The sequence below is a fragment of the Crocodylus siamensis genome, chromosome 2 (genome assembly GCF_052110815.1).
Source record: "Crocodylus siamensis isolate JL-2025a chromosome 2, ASM5211081v1, whole genome shotgun sequence".
Taxonomy (NCBI): domain Eukaryota; kingdom Metazoa; phylum Chordata; order Crocodylia; family Crocodylidae; genus Crocodylus; species Crocodylus siamensis.
The window spans coordinates 128187158-128211666 of record NC_143396.1 but is presented as its reverse complement, the minus strand read 5'-3'; the positions used below and the strand labels follow the sequence as shown (position 1 = coordinate 128211666).

Here is a 24509-nt window from a genome sequence, read left to right as displayed (position 1 = left end):
AGCCATGCTGAGGACTGGACACAGGGTGAGAGAGCCGAGGCCAGCGCGGCTCCCTCACCCCACTTGCTGCAAGAGGCAGAACAGCAGCGGCATGGGGTGTTAGGTGTTAGGCACTCCATCCCAACCTGTTTTTCTAAATTACTTACCAACATGAAACCTTTTTTGCCTTTCAGATTTAAGAGCATCTCCCTCTTTGACAGAGAAGTCTGCATTTGTATATGAAACATTTTGTAATTGGTCTTGTACTCCATCAGCAACATCACACATTTTCATTTCATTCTGCACCTCTTTGACTTCCTTGCTGTCCCTTGCAACCACCTTTTTTGTTTCAGGGGACTGATTTTTTGAAACAACAGTTGCTAAATCCCATTTACCTGTTTGTTTCTTCTTTCTTTGTACTGAAAACCAGGATATAAGAGAATCTTCTCCCGATTCATCAATTAAAAACTCACAATCATGTTCTAGCTCTAGCTCTTTCACAGGAGTAGCAGCTAGTGGCAATACCGGGACTGAATAGCTAAGGATCAAAATACAAAAAAAAAAAAAGAGTATTAAAAGAAAAAGAAAAGTAGAATTTTTTAAATTATTCACCTACAGTATCATATCTGGAAAAAAAAACAGTAACTTGCAACCTGTATTGTTATGGATATTATGGCAATATAGCTAGAAAAAAGATTTTAACAAGCCTTTCCCAGAATCTTTTACACTATCCGCTACACAAAATTTTACTCTACATAAGAAGGTCACTGAAGTGTGCAACAAGATATTTTACCACTTGTAAACATTTCTTGTATATTCTTACATCCATTAAACTTCTGATATTCTTCCCAACTAAGAGACAAAAGTACCTGCATAGATGAAAGTTTTAGAACTAAATCTGAAGTACTCCTTAAATTTTAGGCTCGGAAACCTGTGACTTCATAGTATCAAAACATGTTATGCATACTGCTCAGAAAAGTGACTAAAATATTTATCATTCCATCCCAACAGTCCCTTTCAAATATCAGCCCATACTCTATGTTTCCTAGGTGTATCCCAAAATTCATGTCTTCTCATTTCCCAGACATTTTGGGAAGCCATCAGCACACCTCCCATCTGACTCAAACCAACCTCTTTTCCCTTTAAGTCAACTTTTCTGATAAGCAATTCTACCCCAAGAACTGTCCCCTACCTTCCCACTTGTCTTCCTCATTGCTCCAGTCCATCTTACCTCTTAAAAGACCCTCGTAAATTTCATAGATGATTTCAAGCTCCTAATCCCAATTCACATCATATGAATTCGCTAGCTCAAAAATTATTCACACTTCTCTTTTACAGCTTTATCATGCACTACTTTTATTAGCACATTCAAGGAGGAACAATAATTGTCAAAATATAACTCTACAAAAAAAGTAAATAATTAACTAATTGTTTAAGCACCTTTGCCAGAATTAAGGCATTCTACTGTATTACTGAAAGGAATAATTCAGGGGTGTCAAACTCATCTGACCCCATGAGCCAGATAAGGGGTGAGGAACCAGTTTGTGGGCCAGACCTTATTCATGGATCAGCCCCAAGCACCACAGCCAGGGCACAGGGCCAACTCAGCACAGCCAGCCTCAAACAGTATATGCCCTGGACCAGCCCCGTACAGTTCATGCAGTGGGCATCACCCCCAGTGTGGGCTCACGAAGAGACAGCCAGGGCCACATACTGCATGGGATGCCTGCACCAAACCGGCCCTGCAGGCAGCGCTTCACATGCACTACACACCCCAGATCAGCCCCCTGTGCTATAGGCTGCACAACCCACCATCCTGCTGCATTTACCACATGCCACATGTGCCAGCCCTGGTCAGGGGCTCATGCTGCCTGCACACAGACTGTGACGCCTGTGCTGGACCCTGCTCACTGGCTCTGGCACACAGGGACAGTCCATGGGCCTGATCTGGACCAGGCCCAGAGCCAGTGCATACAGCTGATCCAGAGCAGGCACTACGTGCAGTACACACTCCAGACTAGCCCCAAGCTTCACATAACACCAACAGTTCTGGGTCCAGCCCCACGTGACACATGATGGTCATATACTGCATGCAGCGCGCAGTCGGGCTGAGACCCATAGCTTAGATCACAGGGCTCCATGCAAAAGATTCGGGTCTGAAAGCCTCAACATTCCCACCCCAATTTATAACACATTTATAATGTAAGGTTTAAATTTTTGTTAATACAACCCTTTGATTTGTGTTAACCTACTAAAAAACTGTTTTATTTATTCTTTGATTAACACACCTTTTTTCAACTGTTTCTGTTAGCATGGATGCTAAGAGTACTGAAGAAAAATGTTTCTCTACTTTCTGTTCAGAAGGCACACTAAGACATTTTACTCTTTCCATCGGAGCAACTTGATCTTCTTCCATTGCCTGAGATACTTCCGAGCTTTTAATTTCTGTATGTCTGTAAAACAAAAAAAAAAGCATTTAAAATCATGCACTGTGAACAGAAGCACACTTTTAAAAAAAAGTGATCAGATCCATTACAAGGAGGAACCGCAACTTACAAGTTAGCAAAATAGCATACTTTTATAAGAAAAAATATTTTGACAAATAACTACATATAAAACGCACACACACAGGGCTGTGTAAATAATTGATTTTCTTAAGTCTGGCAAAAAAAACCCTGTTAAACGGGAACTGAAATTATTCATTTAGGTTTCTCACAAACTGAAATGTAACTCACAAAACTACAAGTAGAAGAAATGGCAATAGCCTAGTCATCAGGGCACTTGCTTAGGATACTGGAAATCAAGGTTTAATTCCCTTCTCTGTCTCAGTAAGAAATACCCCAAGATGAAAGCTTTTATTCTTTAGTTGATTCTGTTTCACTTTGTGTAAGTCAATTGTGTGGAACTCAGGTCTGATACTCCTCAGGCAACTGTCATAACTATTAGGTTAAGTTAGGTATTAAGGGGTATAGTTAGGTAGGTATTAAGGGGTATGGTTGCTTAATACCTACCTAACCATTAAGGTAGATAATTAAGGGGTATGGTTAGGTAGGTATTAAGGGGTATGGCTGCTTAACCTAACCTATTAAGTTAAGGTAGTTTTAAGGGGTATGGCTGCTACTCCTACCCCTTACCACTGATTGAAGACAGATCACATGACAGGCAGGCCTCACAGCCAATCAGTGGTAAGGGGTAGGAATAGCAGCCATACTGCCCGCAGCCTTTTGAGCAGCCAGCATTTTCTTTTCCACAAGTTTTTCTTTTTTTCCACAAGTTTTGCAGGCATCGCCCAGATTTCATGGCCAATGCCAGATTTCACAGAATCAGTAAAATTACAAATTTGGTATGTCTACTTGTCTTATAAGTGTCTGCTCAGTGCACAGCCATGCTACAGGTCTCAGTCTTCTAGCATTCCACAGTTCTCTTTCCTATTGCAAAGGGGAAGGGAAGGGAAGGGAAGTGGGGGGCAGTCACTAAGAACAACCCATCTTCTCTCTCACTGCCCACTCCCCTTCCAGGATGAGATTGGGGTGGATTCATTTAAATCAAATTGATTTAAAGCAAGAATTAAATCAGCAAGCCAAAGCCCAGTTTAAAAACTTGGTTTTTATCAACTTTCTCATTGTATTTTTTCCTTTGTAAAGAAAGGTGTATTTTCATTAGTTGATCTAAGTTAAAATATGTTGATTTACAACTAAATAGTTTTCACAGTAAAAATCCTTTTTGGAAAGCCTACATTTTAGTATGCTGTTATATGATGAAATATATATTTCTTAGTCACTAGATGATTAATATTTTGCTTAGATTTGTATTAAGCTGCATTAAGATAGCAACCTGAAATTAAACAAACACATAACACCAGCACTTCAGATTCATTAAACAAAAACACTAATGTTTTTGCAGGGGTGGATTTGATTTAAATAAAATCGATATGGATCATGATTTAAATCAGTGGTCAGGAAGCCTCAATTTAATCATTGTTTTCTACAAAAAATGCATTCTTGTTGTTTGAGATAACCTCGGTTCAAGGGTATGGAAGTAGGTTTCAGGATAGTCATCATATACATTTTTCTACATTTCTCCTTAGCCCAATGTTAAGAACTCTGGCTATGACAGTTCCATCTATTTTGTCACAATTTTGTTCAGAAATTGGCATCATATTAGGCCAGTTCACAATATATCGCTCAAAACAGTCCGCTACTGAGTTCTATCGCATGTTTTGTGGGAGACTTAGTTTGATTCACTCTACTTCCTTCAGAGCAGCTGCTCTGAAGGAAGTAAAGTGGTTGTTACAGAAGTATTTTGCAATTTCAACAAAATTCTGCTCAAAATGTTTCTGTTTCTACTGCCCCTCCCTCCTTGCATTCATCTCCAGACTCCTTCTCCTTGCCCAGATCTACTCCACCCTGTAACTATTTTATATTATTTAGCATATAACCGTTTTATAGTATCTTTGTATAAAGCATATATTTTATATTATTTTCTCTTTTTTGTATAACTGCCGTGTGGCACTTTCACATTTATGTAACCTTGAGGCCTGTGCTGTTAACCAAAGCAAGTGCCTGGTACCGCTTTTTGCTGCCTTGCAGTTTTACTGTTAGTCTAAACAAGTGCCAGGTACTATGCTCTGCTGGCAGTAGGCCCCACACCTGTACTCTATAAATTTTACCTCTTATCTAAAAAGTGTCAGTATTGCAGAAACGAAACTTGTGTAGAAAATCTGCCTAGTAACTATTATGTAAAAGAAAATTATCCTATCTCTGTATGTTTAGCCTATATTATAGTTAGTGTCATAGAGGCAGTCCAACGAACATCTATAAAAGAGGCAAAGAAGCAGGAAGCAGCAGAGAAGACAACTGGAAAACTCTGTGGGCCCGATCACCCCACAGACCGGTTCTCAGCCTCCCCGTCTGGGCGTACCCCAGCGAAGACAAAGGCCTCGGAAATTTAACAGCTGACAACGGTTCACCGTGTTACAGTTTTGCGCTGTGTATCCCATTCATGAGCTGTTGACCAGTTCTGGGACTACGGAGCCGGCAGCCGCACCTAGCTTTGGACTAGTTCCATTGCTGGAGAGCAAGGGCTGGTTCTGGAACCCCGTGAACCAACAGACCCCCTTAGGCGACCCCATTCATGAGCTGTTGACCAGTTCTGGGCCTACAGAGCCAGCAGCTGCTGGTTCTGGAACCCCGTGAACCAACAGACCCCCTTTATACCCAGCATACTGTAACTGAAGAAACATCGGAGACTCCACTTACTTTTCGACTGCCCCTCATCGTAGCTTAGACAGCATACCTACGCTCGCTATATTTGCATCTACTGCATCTTCGTTCCAACCGGCCTCCCCTCTTACTCGTAAGAGGGTGAGGCCAGGTGAGTGAATAAAATCTTTTTGTTTTACTCTATATCTACTCTGTAATAACTTTTATTACTAACATTCCATCTCAATGAGCCGTTGACCAGTTCTGGGACTTAAAGAGCCGGCAGCCGCACCTAGCTTTGGACTAGCTCCACTGCTGGAACGCAAGGGCTGGCTCTGGAACCTCGTGAACCAACGGACACCCTATAGATTAAGAGACACTAACAACTTACTCTAAGTCGTCTGCTTGTGCCAACTCGGCGAACCTTGAGGGCGGCTAAAAAGCTACCTCAATTCCGCCCCACAAGCCGCGCGCTCACACAACTCCGCAAAGCCCGCGGCTCCCCTAAGCGGTGCCGGAACCGCTAGCCCAGCATTTCACCACACACCCCAATAAACCTCTATTCATTTAACTTTTTGAAACTCTGCTCTTTTAAAGAGAGGTAAGGGCTTGACTCTGTGCACACAAACTTGTAGAGAGAGACAATAGGACTGAGGGTAGGTAATCAGATCTGTTCTCTCTCATCTCCATACACTGCTGTTAACAAGGATGTTATCTCTAGAGACACAAATCCAGTTTGAAATCTTAAACAAAGCATCACGGAGATGCTTAATGGAATCTTGAAGACTGAGGACTGAGTTGCATTGAGTAGAGTGGTTTTCTTTAATCTTTACTAATCTATAGAGGAGCCTCTGGGAACCCCACAAGATTGGGCTCCTAATATAGTCCATGGCCTGTTGCGACCTATTTATAAAACTTTTCAAAAAGGTTACTTGAATATATTATCTCAAACAATATATAATTAGAAGTTATAATCCCTATTCCATGATGATATCTCTGAGCATTAGCAAATCTTAAATTAAAATTATCTTTATATAGGGTTTTTTAAAGCATCTTAACATCAAAAATGTGATTAAATCAAAATAAACTGATTTAAATTTTAAAAATCTATTTTTATTTTTTTAACTCATTGATTTGTATCTACTCTGATGTTTTGGATGCCAAAACTTTTTTTTTTTTTAAATCAAAACATGGTACACATTTACAACTAATTTATTAAAAAATAGTACCAGCTGTGATACAGTAAAATTTTCATGCCCCTTATTTCACATTTTTAGAGCTCCTAAATTTCATCCTCCTTCTCCTCCTCTTTATTCAGACTGAAAAAGAAAAAACAAGATTTCCTACTTTTTCAACTCCCAAAAATTTAATTCTCAGCTTTCAATGAACCTTGTCCAAATGAAGAAAATATTCTTTCTGCACTTGCAGAATGGGCCACTGCTGGAAAAAGCTGGTTTACCACTTCAACAAATTCTAGCTCCTGGTGCTTTATTAAGAGACTTCCACCAGCGCAGAGCTGTGATTTTCTTTAAAACATCCTCAGGACACATCCTGGTTGAATGATTCATGTCTAGCACTGAAATTTATTATGACTGATGGGTGATTAGTAGATGTCTTATCATAGCATTGTCCTCTTCACCAGTTAGGCATATAACTTGGTACTTTGTGTTAAGGACATAGCCAAAAAATGAGGTGGAGTAAGCGCCTGATTCATCCTCTTCTTTACAGCCTACAGTTTAACTTTGTTGTTGGGTATTACTTGCTTAGTTTCTTCAAGTTCTCACCAAATTCCAACCGCATAGGCAATATGTAGGCAATCTGGCAGTAGTTTGTCCAAAGCTATGGAAATATAGTTTTTAGTGTATTCAGCATAACTTCAAAATTTCCCTTTAGTCCAATGTCGACTACTCTATCTGTGATACTTTTGTCAGTTTTGTCACAATTTTCCTCACCAAATGGTCATCAGAATAAGCCAGTTCTTAATGAGAAGCTCAAAACAGTCAACCACTGAATTCCACTACACATCATGGAAGAGACTTAGCTTGGATCCCCCCAGCTCTCTTCAGTGAAGCTGAAGCAAAATGGTTGTTACTAGGGGAGCACCAATAAATATTTTCTTGGCTGATACCAATATCCAATTATTAACCAGATAGAGAGGCCAATACCGCAGGGCCGGTTCGAGCTTCCACAGCTCAACCCCCGGACCCAATGATGCAGGGATGGTCCCCAAACCCTGGCCCTCCAACCCTGCTTCCCCTGCACCCCAGGAACTTACCTATACCCCGTAAGGCCTGCTTTAAAACATGGCGCAGCTCAGAGAGACATGGCTCCTTTAGTCTTGGAGTTCCCCGCACACACCACTACTGCTGCTTGGGGCTGTCACCCCCACCACATGTAGCTCACTCCTGATGGTCAGTTTTGCAGTTTTAAATATCCTGCAGTTTTTGCATCCCGTTCAATCAGCAGCATATAGTAGGACGCAAAAACCACAGCTTATTTTGGCCTCCTGGCCTTCAGGAGCAAGTGGCAGGTGGCAGGGCTGGCAGGCCCCTCCACCAATCAGTGAAGGGGTGGTGCGCAGGGGGAACTCCAAGATTAAAGGAACCGCCATGCCACAAGTTGTGCCATGATTTAAAGGAGGCCCTAGGGTGATGTCTGGGGAGGGAATGGGGTTGAAAACACAAAGAAGGGGGAACAACTCCACACCACCCCTGCCTCTACTGCTCCATAACCCACCTAAGAGCCAACCAGAAACTTTCTAACATATCCCCCACTTTGCCGCTGGCAAGACCCCAAACCCACAGTGGGGAGCCTGCAACCTCCTTCTGCAACCTACTTTCTCCATTAAAAATCTGAGTTTTTCCACACAAAATGGAAAACCTGCATCCCTGGGTATAAGGTTAGTTAGTTCTACAAAATGAAACAAACAACTTACTGAGAGGGTTGCAAACACACACACACACACCCCTTAAAATTCCCCTGTAGTATGGCAGTTAAAGATTAAACCCTTTGGGAAGAGGAAGAATTTAACTTGCATGCCCACATCCTGGGAAGAGTACCTAAAACACTAGACTACTGGATAAAGTAAAGCATTGTTACTTCCTTCCACCTCCAGTAGTTTTGTTAAACTAGCCTGAAACATTTTACTAGCCAACATTAATCAAGTTGGGAATTCAGGTCAGATCTGATACAGGATGACAAACTGTTCTCTCTCCAAATATAAAAATTACCAAAAAGAACAGCTCTACTTACAAGCGTACAGGAGACATTTTTGCTTCTTCCAAAAGAAGAGGCAACCCCATGGTCACATCAATATCCTCATCTTCAGAAGTGTCAGCAGGATTTTGACTTGTGGTTTCAATATCTTCTGAGACATCACCTTGCTTGCTAGAAGCAACGAGATCCTTAGTGTCCACAATGTCATTGTCCTGTGAGCTTTTTTCTTCTACCACACGCTCCTTTGTTTCATTAGAATCAGCGTCTTTAAGTATTGCAGATTTCTGAAGTGTTGCAAGTGACTCTTCTGCCATAAGTATGAAATGGAATTAGCTTCAAACAAAGAAACCCACAAAACAGTTGCCCCCCAAAAGTGTAATAGTTCAAAGGTAGTAGCACTAACCTGTGCTGTCAGTTGTTTTTACTGGAGATGGAGCTAAAGATGGACTTTCAGTAAAGCCCTTAGTCACCAAGTCCAATAAACCTGAACTTTTCTGCAATATTTTCTAGTGAACAACAGAAGTAGAAAAGGAAATGGTTTCATACAACAACAATAAAAGCATTTTGACTTAAAATATAAATCCTTATAGCACATAGCTGTATTTTCTGCTCTTAATCTCATCTGAAGTTACTTAAAGTAGATTTTATCACAATTCAACACTTCTATTTGCAGTCATTTACACACTTTCAATACATGATTAAGAGTTTCTGCATATTTATTGTGTTGTTTGACAATTCAAGTCCCAGCTCTGGCAATAACTTTCTGGGATACCAAGAGCAAGTTCCTATTTCTCTACACCAGGTTGAATTGATTCAAATATTTTATTTTTGAATAACTGAAATCTACTTCAGGATTTGCAAAGCTAGATTTCAAAACTTGCAATATTGCCCCTCAGAGTACACATCTAAAACAGAATTCAAAATATAGTTCACCATAAAGTCATTACTGATAAAGCATCCTATGCTTAATCAAAGTATTGAAAACTAAGGCTCCAGCCCTATTAATCCTTCTTTGGTATGAAATTTTAAACAGAAAAAATGGTCCCTTTAATTTTCTATCAACTCTGCTCTATCCAACCAGTTCTCTGGGGTTAGTGGGGATAATACTTCCCTACTTAACAGTGGTGTTATAAGTACTAATTAATTACATATGTGGAATTCAGAGATGATTGCAACAGAGACCATAGATATCTAGGTAAACTGCAAAAAGGGAAGCGCTTGCTAAGATGTATACAGTGACCACAAGAATAAGCTCTGAGCAGAAAACGAAAACAAAAACAGAATCTCAGTAACAAAGCAAGAAACTGCAGCTTCCCCTTTGGTACAGAGAGTACTCAATAGGTACCAATCACAAAGGGAACAATTTCCATGATTTTAAACACAGCTTTTTTTTTCTTTTTTTAAGCCAACTAGAAATGCAACTATTCTACCTTCTACAGAGAAAAAATTGAAGACTGGGAGGTGACAAATTACTTTTATATACAAAGGGCCGTCTTTCAAAGACTTAATTATACTGCCTCCATCTGCTTAGGAAAACATAACCATATACCTGATTGGTAGGAAAGCAGAAAACAAGTAGAAAAACAACTGAAAGTTTGCTCCTAATCTCATCTGAAGTTACTTAAAGTTGATTTTATCACAATTCAACAACACTTCTTTTTTCAGTCATTTACACACTTTCAATACATGATTAAGAGTTTCTGCATACTTATTTTGTTGTAACTTACCTCACTCTCTTTTTGGCTTATATCAATGGGGGTTGAGCAATGTGTTAGGCTTGGAGAATATGTTGTAATGTCATCAACACAACCTAAAAAGAAAAAGTTATAAATATAACAAGATAAATAGTACATAATTTTCATCTTTTAAGTACAGTACATTTTCAGTTACCCAAAATCCTTTGCAAAGCACTCTCTGAAGGCCATTCAGACTAGCTGAATTCATTTGGATATGTGACACTACGGCATCTTATGAGGAATTATACCTGCCACTGCACAATGCATAATGTAAAATCATACCAGCCATAACACTACACACAAAACAAAAGCTGCAGAAAAGAGTTTGCTGTACTGTAATAGTTACAAATTACTGTATTAAACTTAAGAGTAGAGCTGCATTAAATAAAGCATAAGAAGAGAACAATCTGTGTAGTTTTCAGATGTTTTAAACCAATGAATCCCAACCAGACCCTGTGGTGCCTTAAGATCCTTTCATGCCAAAAAGCAAGTGAAAACAAAGAGCTGGCATTTTCCTCAAATGCCTGAAATCTATCAAGGGGTGTGCCTCAAGCTGAAAAAGGTTGAGAACCATGCTTGAAACAAATCATTGTGTTGTCTGCGCTATGTAGACACAGTGCCAAAAAAACCCCCAAATAATCATACAACTACTCATTTCGTTAGGTGCAACTGGTGAGAGGGTTATAATTTATTCTTCAAATAACAACTCAAAGAGACTGAAAGACAAAAGTTAGGGGCTTACTTTCAAAACGATCTTGTATAATTTTCAGTACATTTTGGCCTGGGAGAATGTCGATCTGTTGCTTACTACAAGAAAGAACAAGAAAAAAAATGCATTTAAAGAACTGCATTAACTAAAGGTTAACTAATATTTGTATCCAGTATGTACCACACACCGCTACAATTAGTAGCTGTTATGGTTGTTATTAATATAGTATAATGCTATACCACTATTAGTGTTATTTACAAGCAAGATGACTGTTTTATATGTAATATATTTATATAAACTACTACCAAATTGGCCATCATGACTGGTGGGGGGGCAGCTGAGCGGAGACGGAGCACCGCCACCCAGCACCCCGCAGTGCTGCTGCTCTGCCTCTGGCCCCGTGCACATCCACTCCCTGCATCCAGCCCCATGCGGCCCCGTCCCACCCCACCTTGTCTGACCCCGCACACCATGCCACTGCTGGCTCTCAGGAAGGGGGGAAGGGGGGGAGGGGGAAGCTGGCACGCAGGGGTGGCCAGCACCAGAGGTGGCAGTGGGGGGGGAGCAGAGGGTGATGCGGTGATGGTGGGCACTGCCACCAGACACTCCCCCTTTCCATTACCTCTCCCATTCCCTTCCTGCCCCTCTTCCCCGCTGCCTACCGCTCCCTGCCGGCTGTTGCTGGGGAGGCCCATGGAGGCTTCCTTACCCCCTCTGTCCATAATGCTCTAAGCCCTCAAAGCCAATCAGCACGTGCACTCTCAGTGGAGCATGCTCAGTTGGCCCAGAGCGTTAAAGACAGACAGACTAAGGCTTTTATTATATCAGAATTAGGTATTACTGCTGTTGCATGATATTTTATAACATCATCACTGTTTTCACAAAATATGTTCCATTGATTCCACTGAGCCAAGATCAACTGCCTGCAGAACTGGCACCCATCACAGGGGCAGGTGAGCAACGGATCACAGCTCCACTCCGGCCCCAAGATCCACTGCCACTGCGCTGCTGGGAAACGGAGCCCAGCTGCAGGTGATATGAACCATTTTGCCCACCCCTGGTATAACATAATGCCAGTCACAATTTGTTACCTATTGATTACATTGCAGCAAATTTTGGTTATCTGTACAAACCAAGTGCATAGTATTTTCCAGCCCCACTGTCTACTTCGTAACCCACCTCTACTCCCATTTCCAGCAAACTATCTTTAACTGTGTATTTTGTACACTTTGTACCACCTCTAACCACACCAGACATATTGAAGAGGGAACAGCTCTCAAAGGGCTGCTATTACAAGCCTCGGAAATAATGGGAGTAATTCAGGATTGGGGTACTTACACCAGAGCACCAACAGAACTATATACATAATAAGCATAGTTTACATTAAGTTTGATTAAGTGCATGTTCCAGGTAAATGAATAATCTTTTTCAGTCCCAAGGCTATACACTTAAAATTAAGTACACGACACTGTAATTTTCACCTTTTACTTACTATGCTTTGTCATCTGCATGGAGATGAGATTTTGTTGAAAATTCAAAAGAAAATCATCCATATATTATTGAGTATAAGAGAAGTAAAGAAATTTCTATAAAAGGTGTTCATTTTTGTTTACACTTTACAGATAAAATAGCTTGTGGTAAAAAGGTGAACTCTGGCATGATAACAACCCTCACTGGATAATGCCAAGAGCAACAGTTCCCAAACTGTGGTACACACACAAGCTGTCAGTGGTACACATTAACAGATTTAATATAATTATTTTATGTAACAAAAACTTGCTGGTGGCACTTCAGGTTGTACCGTTTTGAATTGGTAGGGCATAATGTGTCAGAGTTTGGTAATCTGTCAGCCTAGAGAATTACAATATATATCTGATACAAATAAGTTACCAGCCATTAATAATCACATATTTTATAATCCCCCACCATGATCTTAAGAGGTATGAAGGAGATGAATAACATGCCTACAAAGCTTCCAGTGAGCAAAGGAACTGAGGGAGAGCTCCTGCATGCCATAAAGGTACACAATAGCCAAAGGACACCTGAAAAACCTGTAAGGTGCTCTAATCTGTGGAAAACATTAGGCAGACAAAAAAGCATCGTCTCTTTACTGCAGCAAGAGAGACAGCACATCTCTCCACTGCCTAGACAGACAATTCCAATTATGGAGCTAATGACCCTGTGGTTTAAAAAGAATATTAACTAGTATACATACTTAAAAGTTGAAAAGCCAAAATTTAGAGTATAAAAATAATCCTACAGCACAGTTCTACTCACTGACATTCACTGTTAAGAACCTTAAACTAAAGCTTTTCTTCCTTTTCGGTAGGTTGACTATTGTTCAAAAATCCAGGTAAGCCCCTGCATTAGTAAGGGAGGAGTCACCTGAGGCAGCAGCAACTAACTAAACATGATGAACCACAGTAAAAGGAGGAGAGGAGGGGAAAAGGAGTGTATTTTACTTCCTATTTCCATCTGACACATGCGTGCCAAGTTCAGGTTCAAGACAGGCCATTCCTTTACTTCCAGCAATCTTGTGATAGTTTGTCCAAGGCTACAGAAATAGTTATTAGTGTATTCAGCACAACTTCAAAATTTCTCTTTAGTCCAATGTGACTACTCTAGCTGTGATACTTTTGTCAGTTTTGTCACAATTTTCCTCACCAAATGGTCATCAGAATAAGCCAGTTCTTAATGAGAAGCTCAAAACAGTCAACCCTAAATTCCACGGCACATCTTGGAGGAGACTTAGCTTGGATCCCCCCCAGCTCTCTTCAGTGAAGCTGAAGCAAAACGGTTGTTACTACGGGTGCATTAATAAATATATTCTTGGCCAATACCAATAGCCAATTATTAACCAGGCAGATTTCATAGACATTAGGGCTGGAAGGGACCTTGGGAGATCATCGAGTCCAGCCCCCTGCCCAAAGGGCAGGAAGTCAGCTGGGGTCATAGGATCCCAGCAAGATAAGCATCCAATTTACTCTTGAAGGTGTTCAATGTAGGTGCTTGAACCACCTCTGATGGCAGACTGTTCCAGACCTTGGGGGCTCGGACAGTAAAGAAATTCTTCCTTATGTCCAGCCTGAAACGGTCTTGCAGGAGTTTGTGACCGTTCGACCTCATCATCCCTTGGGGCACTCTGGTGAACAGACGTTCCCCCAGATCCTGGTGGTCACCCCTGATAAACTTATAGGTGGCCATCAGATCACCCCTGAGCCTACGCTTTTCCAGGCTAAAGTGTCCCGTGGCTCTCAGCCTGTCATCGTAAGATCTTTTTTCCTGACCTCTGATCATGTGCGTGGCTCTCCTCTGGACTCTCTCAAGCTTCTCCACATCCTTTTTGAATTGTGGAGCCCAAAACTGGATGCAGTACTCCAGCTGCAGCCTCACCAAGGCCGAGTACAAGGGGAGAATGACATCCCGGGATTTGCTCGAGAAGCATCTATGGATGCAAGCCAGCGTTTTGGTCGCTTTACTAGCCGCAGCATCGCATTGCAGGCTCATGTTCATCTTGTGGTCAATGATGACCCCCAAGTCTCTTTCTTCTGTAGTGCTATCCAACGTAGCACTGCCGAGCCTATAAGGACGCTGCAGGTTTTTCCTCCCAAGGTGGAGAACCTTGCACTTTTCGGTGTTAAACAGGTTGCTCAGGTTCTCGTCTGCCCATTTGCTGGGCTTGTCCAGGTCAGCCTGGATCACCTGCCTATTTTCTGGCGTGGATGCTTTGCCCCAAAGTTTGGTGTCATCGGCGAACTTGGCCAGTCCACTCCTGACTCCAATGCCCACATCATTAATGAAGATGTTGAACAGGATGGGTCCCAGGACAGAGCCCTGAGGGACCCCACTGGTCACAGGGCACCACGATGAGTGACTGCCATCAATTACAACCCTCTGGGTCTGACCACGGAGCCAGTTTCCCAGCCAGCGGATCGTGGTGGAGCCAAGGCCAATACTGGGCAGTTTGGCCAAGAGGTGATTGTGGGATACCAGATCAAAGGCTTTTTTGAAGTCAAGATATATGACATCTACCTCTTCTCCCTTGTCCAGGTGATAGGTCACCTGGTCATAGAAGGAAATGAGACTGGTCAAACAAGACCTACCCGCAACAAACCCATGCTGGCTATCCCTTAGGATGTTAGCCTGGGCCAGTCCATCAAAGATGGCCTCCTTAATAAACTTTTCTAAGATCCTCCCCAGGATAGAAGTCAGGCTAATGGGCCTGTAGTTAGCCGGATCCACTCTCCTCCCTTTCTTGAAGATCGGCACCACATTGGCCTTCTTCCAGTCTTCGGGCACTACACCAGAGCGCCAGGAGTTTTCAAAGATCCGTGCCAGGGGCTGGGCTATGACGCTCGCCAGCTCCTTGAGTACCCTGGGGTGCAGATTGTCAGGGCCGGCTGACTTGAAGGTATCCAGCTTCTCAAGGTGTTCCTTCACGAGGTCAGCATTTATGGAGGGTAGGGGATCCCCATCACCTGGATCTCCCTGTCCCATAGCAGGCATGGGCATCCCATGGGACTGATGAAAGACTGACGCAAAGTACCTATTTAATAGGTTGGCTTTTTCCTGGGCGTCAGTTGCCCCATCTGGTTTAGCAGGGGTCCAATGTTGCCCTTGCTCTTCCTCCGGCTCCCCACATATCTGAAAAAGGACTTTTTGTTGTCCTTGATGCTTGAAGCTAGTTGGAGTTCAGTTGCAGCTTTGGCTTTCCTGGTTTGCTCCCTGCAGGACCGGACCAGCGCAAAATAATCCTCCTTGGAGGTGAATCCCATCCTCCATCCTTTGTAGGCTTTCCTTTTTAGCTGCAGGAGGTCCGCTAGGTCCCTAGAGAGCCAGGAGGGCTGCTGTGCCTTCTTGCTGCCTTTCCTCCATGTTGGAATAGATTTAGCTTGTGCATTGAGGATCGCTTCCTTGAGAAGCAACCACTCTTCTTGAACTCCCATCTCCCTGGGGTCACGGTCCCTGAGGGCCTGACCGACAAGCCTCTTGAGCTTGTCAAAGTCGGCTTTTCTGAAGTCAAGGACTTCTGTGCTGACTGACTTGCCAGCTTTACGGCAGATGGTGAAGGTGATCAGCTCGTGGTCGCTGTCACCCAGCTTCCCATCAATCACTAGGTCGCCGATTAGGTCATCCCCCGTAGCCAGTACCAGGTTGAGCAGCGCTTTGCCTCTCATTGGCCCATAGACTTCTTAAGTCAGGTAGAGGTCATCCACGCACGAGAGAAAGCTTTGCGCCCGCTCAGATTTTCCTGAGTGATCTTCCCACGAGATGTTCGGGTAATTGAAGTCACCCATGACAACCAAGGTCCTGGAGCAAGCAGCCTCAGTCAGTTCCCAGGTGAACTGCTGGTCAAGCTCGGGACTTTGAGTGGGAGGTCTGTAGTAGACTCCCACCGTTGTGTCCCCTGTGCCGTTTTCCCCACAAATTTTTACCCAGAGGGTCTCTAGCTGTCCATGCCGGTCGCCAACATCAGCTTGCAGAGACATGTAGCTTTCCTTCACATAGAGAGCTACACCCCCGCCCCTTTTGTCAACACCATCCCTCCTGTACAGGGTATAGCCCTCTATACCCGAAGTCCAGTCATGGGTGGAGTCCCACCAGGTCTCCATTATCCCAATGACGTCATAATTCTCCTCCTGCTTGTTGCCCAGGTTCCTGGCATTAGTGTACAGGCAGGCAAGTGTGCCCTTGGGGGCTCTTGCCTTGCCCACAGATTGTGCCAGGGCTGGGGCAGGGCTGGGCTCCCTTAAGTGCCTTGGTCTGCTGGCTTTGCAAGGGTTGCTCAGCAGGCCAGCAGTGACAGTAGTCTCCCCATCCCCCAGCGGGCTTAGTTTAAAGCCCGGTGGAGCAGGTCAGCCAGCCTGGCTGAGAAGAGCCTCCTCCCCAGGGGAGAGAGGTGGAGGCCATCTCTTCCCAGCAGCTCGCTGCCTCTCTCGCCAAAGAGCGGGCTGTGGTCATGGAAGCCAAAGCCTTCCCGATGACACCAGCTCCGCAGTCTTTGGTTCACCGCGTGGATCCTCTTCTCCCTCCTCAGCCCATAGCCCGAGACTGGGAGGATCGATGAAAACACCACCTGAGCTCCCAGACCCCTAAGCCCCGCTCCCAACTCCCTGTAGCGCCTCATGACCTGGCTGGGGGTGCTCCGAGCCGTGGCATTGGTGCCCACGTGAATAAGGAGCATGGGGTAGTGGTCTGTGGGCCGGAGGAGCTGTGGGATCCTCTCCACAATGTCTTGGATGCGGGTCCCTGGGAAGCAGCAGACTTCCCAGGCTAAGGGGTCGGGGCGGCAGATTGCCCCCTCAGTGCCCCGCAGGATGGAGTCCCCCACAACAAACACCTTTCGCTTTGACTTGAGGAGAGCGGGGCCAGTAGCTGTGGTTGAGCCTGGGCTGCCTGCGGGAGCCGGCAACTGAGCAGGCTCTGCTGGGGCTGCAAGAGGTGTGAACCTGTTGCTAAGCTCCGGCAAGGGAGGGGCCTTGGTGCGGCGGGCCTTAGGGCCCTTGACCACCTTGGTCCATGCCCCTGACTGGGCAGAGCGGGAGGTCTCAGAGTCCTCCTTAGTCCTGGAGGTAGACGGTGCTCTACCCTGCGGCTCCTGGGGGAGAAGGGCCTGGCAGTAGGAGTCTATCTCCTGCTCGCAGTCCCTGATGGCACGCAGTCTCTGGACTGTGGCCTGGAGCTCCTCCAGCTGGCGCGCCAGAGACCCCAGTAGGGAGCAGACCCCGCAAGGGGAGGTGGCCATGCTCCCGGGCCCCAGAGCCTGAAAAAGGGACAGGCAGCCCCCGCAGCCAAGAGCCAGGGGCTCCGTCTGCGTGGAGCCCGGAACCCTGGGCTCCGTCTAGGTGGCCGTCTCTGAGGTGCCTGATGGGGGGGCCGCAGAGCCCGAGGGGACCCTCGGGGTGCGGCACGTGCCCATCTGCGTCATGCCTCTGGTAGGCTGGCTGCGGCTGGGGCTGACTACTCTGGGGGGTCGCAGGCAGGGTCTCGTGCCCTCCCACGCCCTCTCCTGCGCAAACTCCATGGTAACTCGAGTGCCTGTTTACGCAGCCTGTTCGCGTGGCTCCGGTTGCGGGGCTCCCTGGGGGGCTGGGCCAAGTAGGGGCCTGGGCGGGGGCTTGACCCGGCCCGGCTCCAGGCAGCGGCCTCCTCCCAGGGAGCAAGGAGTTAACCCCTTCCCACCACGAGCCCACTTACCTCCGGCTGTGCTGGGGGTCGGCAGGGGGCTCCGCGGCTGTTGAGGGGGTGTCTGGCGGGCTTTGGGGGAGCAGGGGCGCAGCGGGCTTCACCCGCGCGTCTCTCACTGCTCCGGAAGCTAACTGAGCCTTTTTTTTTTTTTTTTTCTGTCCCTGTTTGGCGGGCCCTTTTAAACTGCGTGCATGCGCAGTGGGCCTGCCGTCAGGGAACGCCGGTTTCTCAGGCCGGGAGGGCCCTGCCCGGGATTTGGGGGGCCCTGCCCTACAGGAGGGGGACTGGTGATAGGCCAATACAGCACCATTGGGGTCCCGCCAGTGGCGCAGAACCGGTTCAAGCTTGCCAGAGCTCTACCCCCAAACCCTGGCCCTCCAACCCTGCTTCCCCTGCACCCCAGGAACTTACCTATACCCCGTAGGGCCTGCTTTAAAACACGGTGCAGCTCACAGAGACGTGGCTCCTTTAGTCTTGGAGTTCCCCGCACGCTCCACTACTGCTGCTTGGGGCTGCCAGCCCCACCACACGCAGCTCACTCCTGATGGCCAGTTTTACAGTTTTAAATATGCCACTGTTTTTGCATCCTGTCCAATCAGCAGCAGGTAGTAAGATGCAAAAATCACAGCTTATTTTTGCCTCTTGGCCTTGAGGAGCAAGTGGAAGGAGGAAAACCTGGGTGTTTCTCCTTGAAAGGGGAAAGTCTGTTATTTTCTCCATTAAAGGGGAAAATCTGTGTTTTTCCACACAAAATGGAAAACCTGCATCCCTGGGTATAAGGTTAGTTAGTTCTACAAAATGAAACAAACAACTTACTGAGAGGGTTGCAAACACACACACACACACACACGCACACCCCTTAAAATTCCCCTGTAGTATGGCAGTTAAAGATTAAACCCTTTGGGAAGAGGAAGAATTTAACTTGCATGCCCACATCCTGGGAAGAGTACCTAAAACACTAGACTACTGGATAAAGTAAAGCATTGTTACTTCCTTCCACCTCCAGTAGTTTTGTTAAACTAGCCTGAAACATTTTACTAGCCAACATTAATCAAGTTGGGAATTCAGGTCAGATCTGATACAGGATGACAAACTGTTCTCTCTCCAAATATAAAAATTACCAAAAAGAACAGCTCTACTTACAAGCGTACAGGAGACATTTTTGCTTCTTCCAAAAGAAGAGGCAACCCCATGGTCACATCAATATCCTCATCTTCAGAAGTGTCAGCAGGATTTTGACTTGTGGTTTCAATATCTTCTGAGACATCACCTTGCTTGCTAGAAGCAACGAGATCCTTAGTGTCCACAATGTCATTGTCCTGTGAGCTTTTTTCTTCTACCACACGCTCCTTTGTTTCATTAGAATCAGCGTCTTTAAGTATTGCAGATTTCTGAAGTGTTGCAAGTGACTCTTCTGCCATAAGTATGAAATGGAATTAGCTTCAAACAAAGAAACCCACAAAACAGTTGCCCCCCAAAAGTGTAATAGTTCAAAGGTAGTAGCACTAACCTGTGCTGTCAGTTGTTTTTACTGGAGATGGAGCTAAAGATGGACTTTCAGTAAAGCCCTTAGTCACCAAGTCCAATAAACCTGAACTTTTCTGCAATATTTTCTAGTGAACAACAGAAGTAGAAAAGGAAATGGTTTCATACAACAACAATAAAAGCATTTTGACTTAAAATATAAATCCTTATAGCACATAGCTGTATTTTCTGCTCTTAATCTCATCTGAAGTTACTTAAAGTAGATTTTATCACAATTCAACACTTCTATTTGCAGTCATTTACACACTTTCAATACATGATTAAGAGCTTCTGCATACTTATTGTGCTGTAACTTACCTCACTCTCTTTTTGGCTTATATCAATGGGGGTTGAGCAATGTGTTAGGCTTGGAGAATATGTTGTAATGTCATCAACACAACCTAAAAAGAAAAAGTTATAAATATAACAAGATAAATAGTACATAATTTTCATCTTTTAAGTACAGTACATTTTCAGTTACCCAAAATCCTTTGCAAAGCATCCTTTGAAAGCCATTCAGACAGCTGAATTCATTTGGATATGTGACACTACAGCATCTCATGAGGAATTATACTTGCCACTGCATGATGTATAATATAAAACCATACACTACACAAAACAAAAGCTGCAGAAAAGAGTTTGCTATACTGTAAGTGTTACAAATTACTGTATTAAACTTAAGAGTAGAGCTGCATTAAATAAAGCATAAGAGAACAATTTGTGCAGTTTTCAGACGCTTTAAACCAGTGAATCCCAACCAGACCCTGCGGTGCCTTAAGATCCTTTCAAGCCAAAAAGCAAGTGAAAACAAAGAGCTGGCATTTTCCTCAAACGCCTGAAGTCTATCAAGGGGTGTGCCTCAAGCTGAAAAAGGTTGAGAACCATGCTTGAAACAAGTCATTGTGTTGTCTGCGCTATGTAGACACAGTGCCAGAAAAAAACCCCAAATAATCATACAACTACTCATTTCATTAGGTGCAACTGGTGAGAGGGTTATAATTTATTCTTCAAATAACAACTCAAAGAGACCGAAAGACAAGAGTTAGGGGCTTACTTTCAAAACGATCTTGTATAATTTTCAGTACATTTTGGCCTGGGAGAATGTCGATCTGTTGCTTACTACAAGAAAGAACAAAGAAAAAATGCATTTAAAGAACTGCATTAACTAAAGGTATTCAATATCTGTATCCAGCATGTACCACACACCACTACAATTAGTAGTTGTTATGGTTGTTATTATTATAGTATAATGCTATATCTCTATTAGTGTTATTTACAAGTAAGATGACTGTTTTATATGTAATATATTTATATAAGCTACTAGCAAATTAGCCATCATGACTGGTGGGGGGAGCAGGTGAGCGGGGATGGGGCACTGCCACCCAGCACCCCGCAGTGCTGCTGCTCTGCCTCTGGCCCCATACACACCTACTCACGGCATCTGGCTCCGTGTGGCCCTGTCCCATGTCTGGCCCTGTGTGTCCCTCCCACCCCAAGCCACTGCTGGCTCTCAGGAATGGGGGGGAGGGTGGGGAGTGGGGGGAATCTTGCATGCAGCAGTAGCCAGTGGCACCCAGCATGCCCCCCCTCCCTACCACCTGTTGTCAAGGCTGGGCAGCAAGGACAGCAGTGGCAGCAGGGGGGGAGGAGAGGGGGGTGCAGTGGTGGTGGGCGCTGCCACCAGACACTCCCCCTTCCCATTCCCTCTCCCACTCCCCTCCCGCCCCTCTTCCCCACTGCCTCCCCTCCCTGCCGGCTGCTGTTGGTGGGAGGGCCTGCAGAGGCTCCCTCACCCCCTCTGTCTGTAATGCTCCAAGCCCTCATAGCCAATCAGCATGTTCCCTCTCAGCAGAGCATGCACAGTTGGCTCAGTGCATTACAGACAGACAGACTAAGGCTTTTATTATATCAGAATTATGTATTACTGCTGTTGCATGATATTTTATATCATCATCACTGTTTCCACACAATACGTTCCATTGATTCACACTGTGCATAAGTGGTAGTTTTCTAGAATGGTATAATTCAGGGATGAGCAAAATACAACCAGTGAACCAGACTCCCATTTTGTCTGTCCATCTCCCATTTCACAGTAGCCCCCGCAATGGCAGCTCCTTCTGGCTGCCAGTACCAAATCCACTGCAACTGCCAAACATCCCAGCCCGCCTACCCCATACCTACAATCAGAGGGGCAGGACCCAGGCAAGCCAGGTGTGCAGCCAGGCAGCTGGGATGGGACCACAGCCAAAAGCAAGACAGGTGCGCAGAGCTGGGTAGACCTCAGGATCTTGGGGCAGTGACAGCGCGGGGCTTGGGCCAGAGCCAAGCCACGATCCACTGCCAACACACCCCTGAAACAAACACGGGTTCCATAGGCAGGGGCAAGCAGGGAATGCATTGCGGCTCTGCTCTGGCCCCATGCTGTCATCATCACCCCAAGATCCCAGGGTCTGCATGGAGACCAGCCAGGAACCACCTGGGCAACTGTCCAAGAAGCCGTGCATCAGGCCCAGGCTTCCTGGACCTGCAGCCAGTGCCAAATCATTTCAGGTGATGACCTCTTACAGAGCAGTTGTTGACCAACATTGTGTCTGAGCCACCCCCTCACTCCTGAACTACTCATTCCCATGGTTTGTAGGACCCACGGATGTGTAAAAAAGCTAGTGCAACCCCTGTGTAAGATTCTTATTTATGTGACTGAACAACTGGTATTTCAGCTCAGCAGCCTATGTATTTATTATTTTTTCTTCAGCATTTATACTACAAGAGCACCTACAAAGCCAGGTTTGTGTGGTGCTAGAAACCTTTGGCCTCGTTTTCTAGATGCCCAGACCTGGGTACTAGAGCCTAATTTCCAGCCAAGTTGGACACCATGGCTTGGTACAGACATTTAAAGAACCCGAGGCAGAATCCATCTAAGTTACGCAGCTTTGTGTAAGCGATGTTGTTTAAATCAGTAGCAACCAGAACACACATTTGCCCTTTTGGTGGGAGGCACAAATCTTAGACTGGGTTCTGCCATTTTTAAACCAGTCTACACGTGCTAAACTTCTGTGCTATTACAAGTATAGACTGGTTTCCGATCACTTATACCAGTAAAAGTGTAACATCTGTAGCTGGCCCTTGTGCTCACAACTGAGGTTAGAAAGAGCTGCACTTACAGGCTTGTAGTGAGTCCTTTATTCTGGCCGCTGTAAACGAAGAGTTAGCTGCGTATTTTCAACATCTGTCCAAGACCTGCATTTCATCTTCATTGTGCTGGCTGTACCTACTTTACAACTAGACACTCTTTATGGACAGGACTATTTTTAATATCACAGCATGTAGCTCAGCACATCTACTCTGTCCATAAACATCACCAAATCATCAGCTCTACCTATCAAATCTTACCAGCTCGTCATTGGCATCACTCTTGCAGATTCTTGCCCAGCATTCAAATAAACCCTGAGTGGGTTCCACAGGCAGGGGCATGCAGGGAGCGCATCACAGTTCTGCCCTGGCCCTGCACTGTCACCGCCCCAAGATCCTAGGGTCTCCATGTGTTACACAAATTGCCAATTGCTCAAATCACGAGCGAGATTTTATAAGGGAGGATAAGGCAAGGTGCCGCATTTAATGATTAAGTGCTTAATACATACGCGCACACACACCACCTTCATACCTGAATTTCTGTTCTGCACTGGTCTACATTACCAGTCTTATCAGTACTTGGATCAACATAGAGCCCAGCCAAGTTAATCACAAGTAGGAGCCCAGCTCCTGCTAGCTCATCTCATCAGATAAACGGATGCTCCAGGATGACATGCAGAACAAGACCCAAAATTAGTGTGTCTCACCCCATCTTTTATGGCCTTGTCAATTCACCCAATCCTCTGGGCTTTTGCTGTGTTATCATTTCCTGAAAGGCCAACTGTTGTTGTTCCCTCACTGTTCTGGGGCAGATTCTTCTTGTTTTTGTCTTTTATCTGTCTGCATTCTTCAGCCAGTTGCCAGCTGATGTTTTCCTTTTCCACAAATGCACTCTCACCCATACAGCACACAAAGGTTGAGCACTTACATCAAGCTTGCAGAGCCTTACAAAATTAAGTTCCTTAAGGCAATGCAAAACTCAAGAAAATACATAAGATTAAAAGCAACAGGCAAAAAGTCTATTTCTATAACCAGCCAGGAGCTGCATGGGCAGGTGTCCAGAGCCAGGGCCAGGATCTTGGAGCAGTGACATTGTGGGGTCAGGGCCGTGACTGAGCCGAGATCAACTGCCTGTACACCCCTGCCTGCAGGACTGGCACCTGTCACAGGGGCAGGTGAGCAACAGATCACAGCTCCACTCCGGCCCCAAGATCCATTGCCACTGCACTGCTGGGAAATGGAGTCCAGCTGCAGGTGGTATAAACCATTTTGCCCACCCCAGTATAAACACAATGCCAGTCCCAATTTGTTACCTATTGATTACATTGCAGCAAATATTGGTTATCTGTACAAACCAAGTGCATAGTATTTTCCAGCCCCACTGTCTACTTCGTAACCCACCTCTACTCCCATTTCCAGCAAACTATCTTTAACTGTATATTTTGTACACTTTGTACCACCTCTAACCACACCAGACATATTGAAGAGGAAACAGCTCTCAAAGGGCTGCTATTACAAGCCTCAGAAATAATGGGAGTAATTCAGGATTGGGGTACTTATACCAGAGCACCAACAGAACTATATACATAATAAGCATAGTTTACATCAAGTTTGATTAAGTGCATGTTCCAGGTAAATGAATAATCTTTTTCAGTCCCAAGGCTATGCACTTAAATTAAGTACACGACACTGTAATTTTCACCTTTTACTTACTATGCTTTGTCATCTGCATGGAGATGAGATTTTGTTGAAAATTCAAAAGAAAATCATCCATATATTATTGAGTATAAGAGAAGTAAAGAAATTTCTATGAAAGTTGTTCATTTT

At 44.8% G+C, this 24509-nt stretch overlaps 1 protein-coding gene across 6 annotated transcripts in view; it reads right to left on the bottom strand.

The window, feature by feature from the left end:
- CENPC (centromere protein C) overlaps nucleotides 1-24509 on the bottom strand; it is a 74969-nt gene that overhangs the window by 46327 nt on the left and 4133 nt on the right. For all 6 annotated transcript variants that reach the window (XR_016440824.1, XR_016440826.1, XR_016440827.1 and 3 more), the window contains exons 3-12: nucleotides 20608-20672; nucleotides 19872-19954; nucleotides 19540-19642; nucleotides 19173-19443; nucleotides 10875-10939; nucleotides 10124-10206; nucleotides 8800-8902; nucleotides 8433-8703; nucleotides 2268-2432; nucleotides 375-517 (exon numbers count right to left, since the gene is read on the bottom strand). Coding sequence is in view for 2 of the 6 variants with exons in the window: in XM_090036828.1 (XP_089892954.1) it covers nucleotides 375-517; nucleotides 2268-2432; nucleotides 8433-8703; nucleotides 8800-8902; nucleotides 10124-10206; nucleotides 10875-10939; nucleotides 19173-19443; nucleotides 19540-19642; nucleotides 19872-19954; nucleotides 20608-20672 (1352 nt within the window). In the remaining 4 variants the exon portion in view is untranslated. The remainder of the gene's footprint in view (nucleotides 1-374; nucleotides 518-2267; nucleotides 2433-8432; nucleotides 8704-8799; nucleotides 8903-10123; nucleotides 10207-10874; nucleotides 10940-19172; nucleotides 19444-19539; nucleotides 19643-19871; nucleotides 19955-20607; nucleotides 20673-24509) is intronic.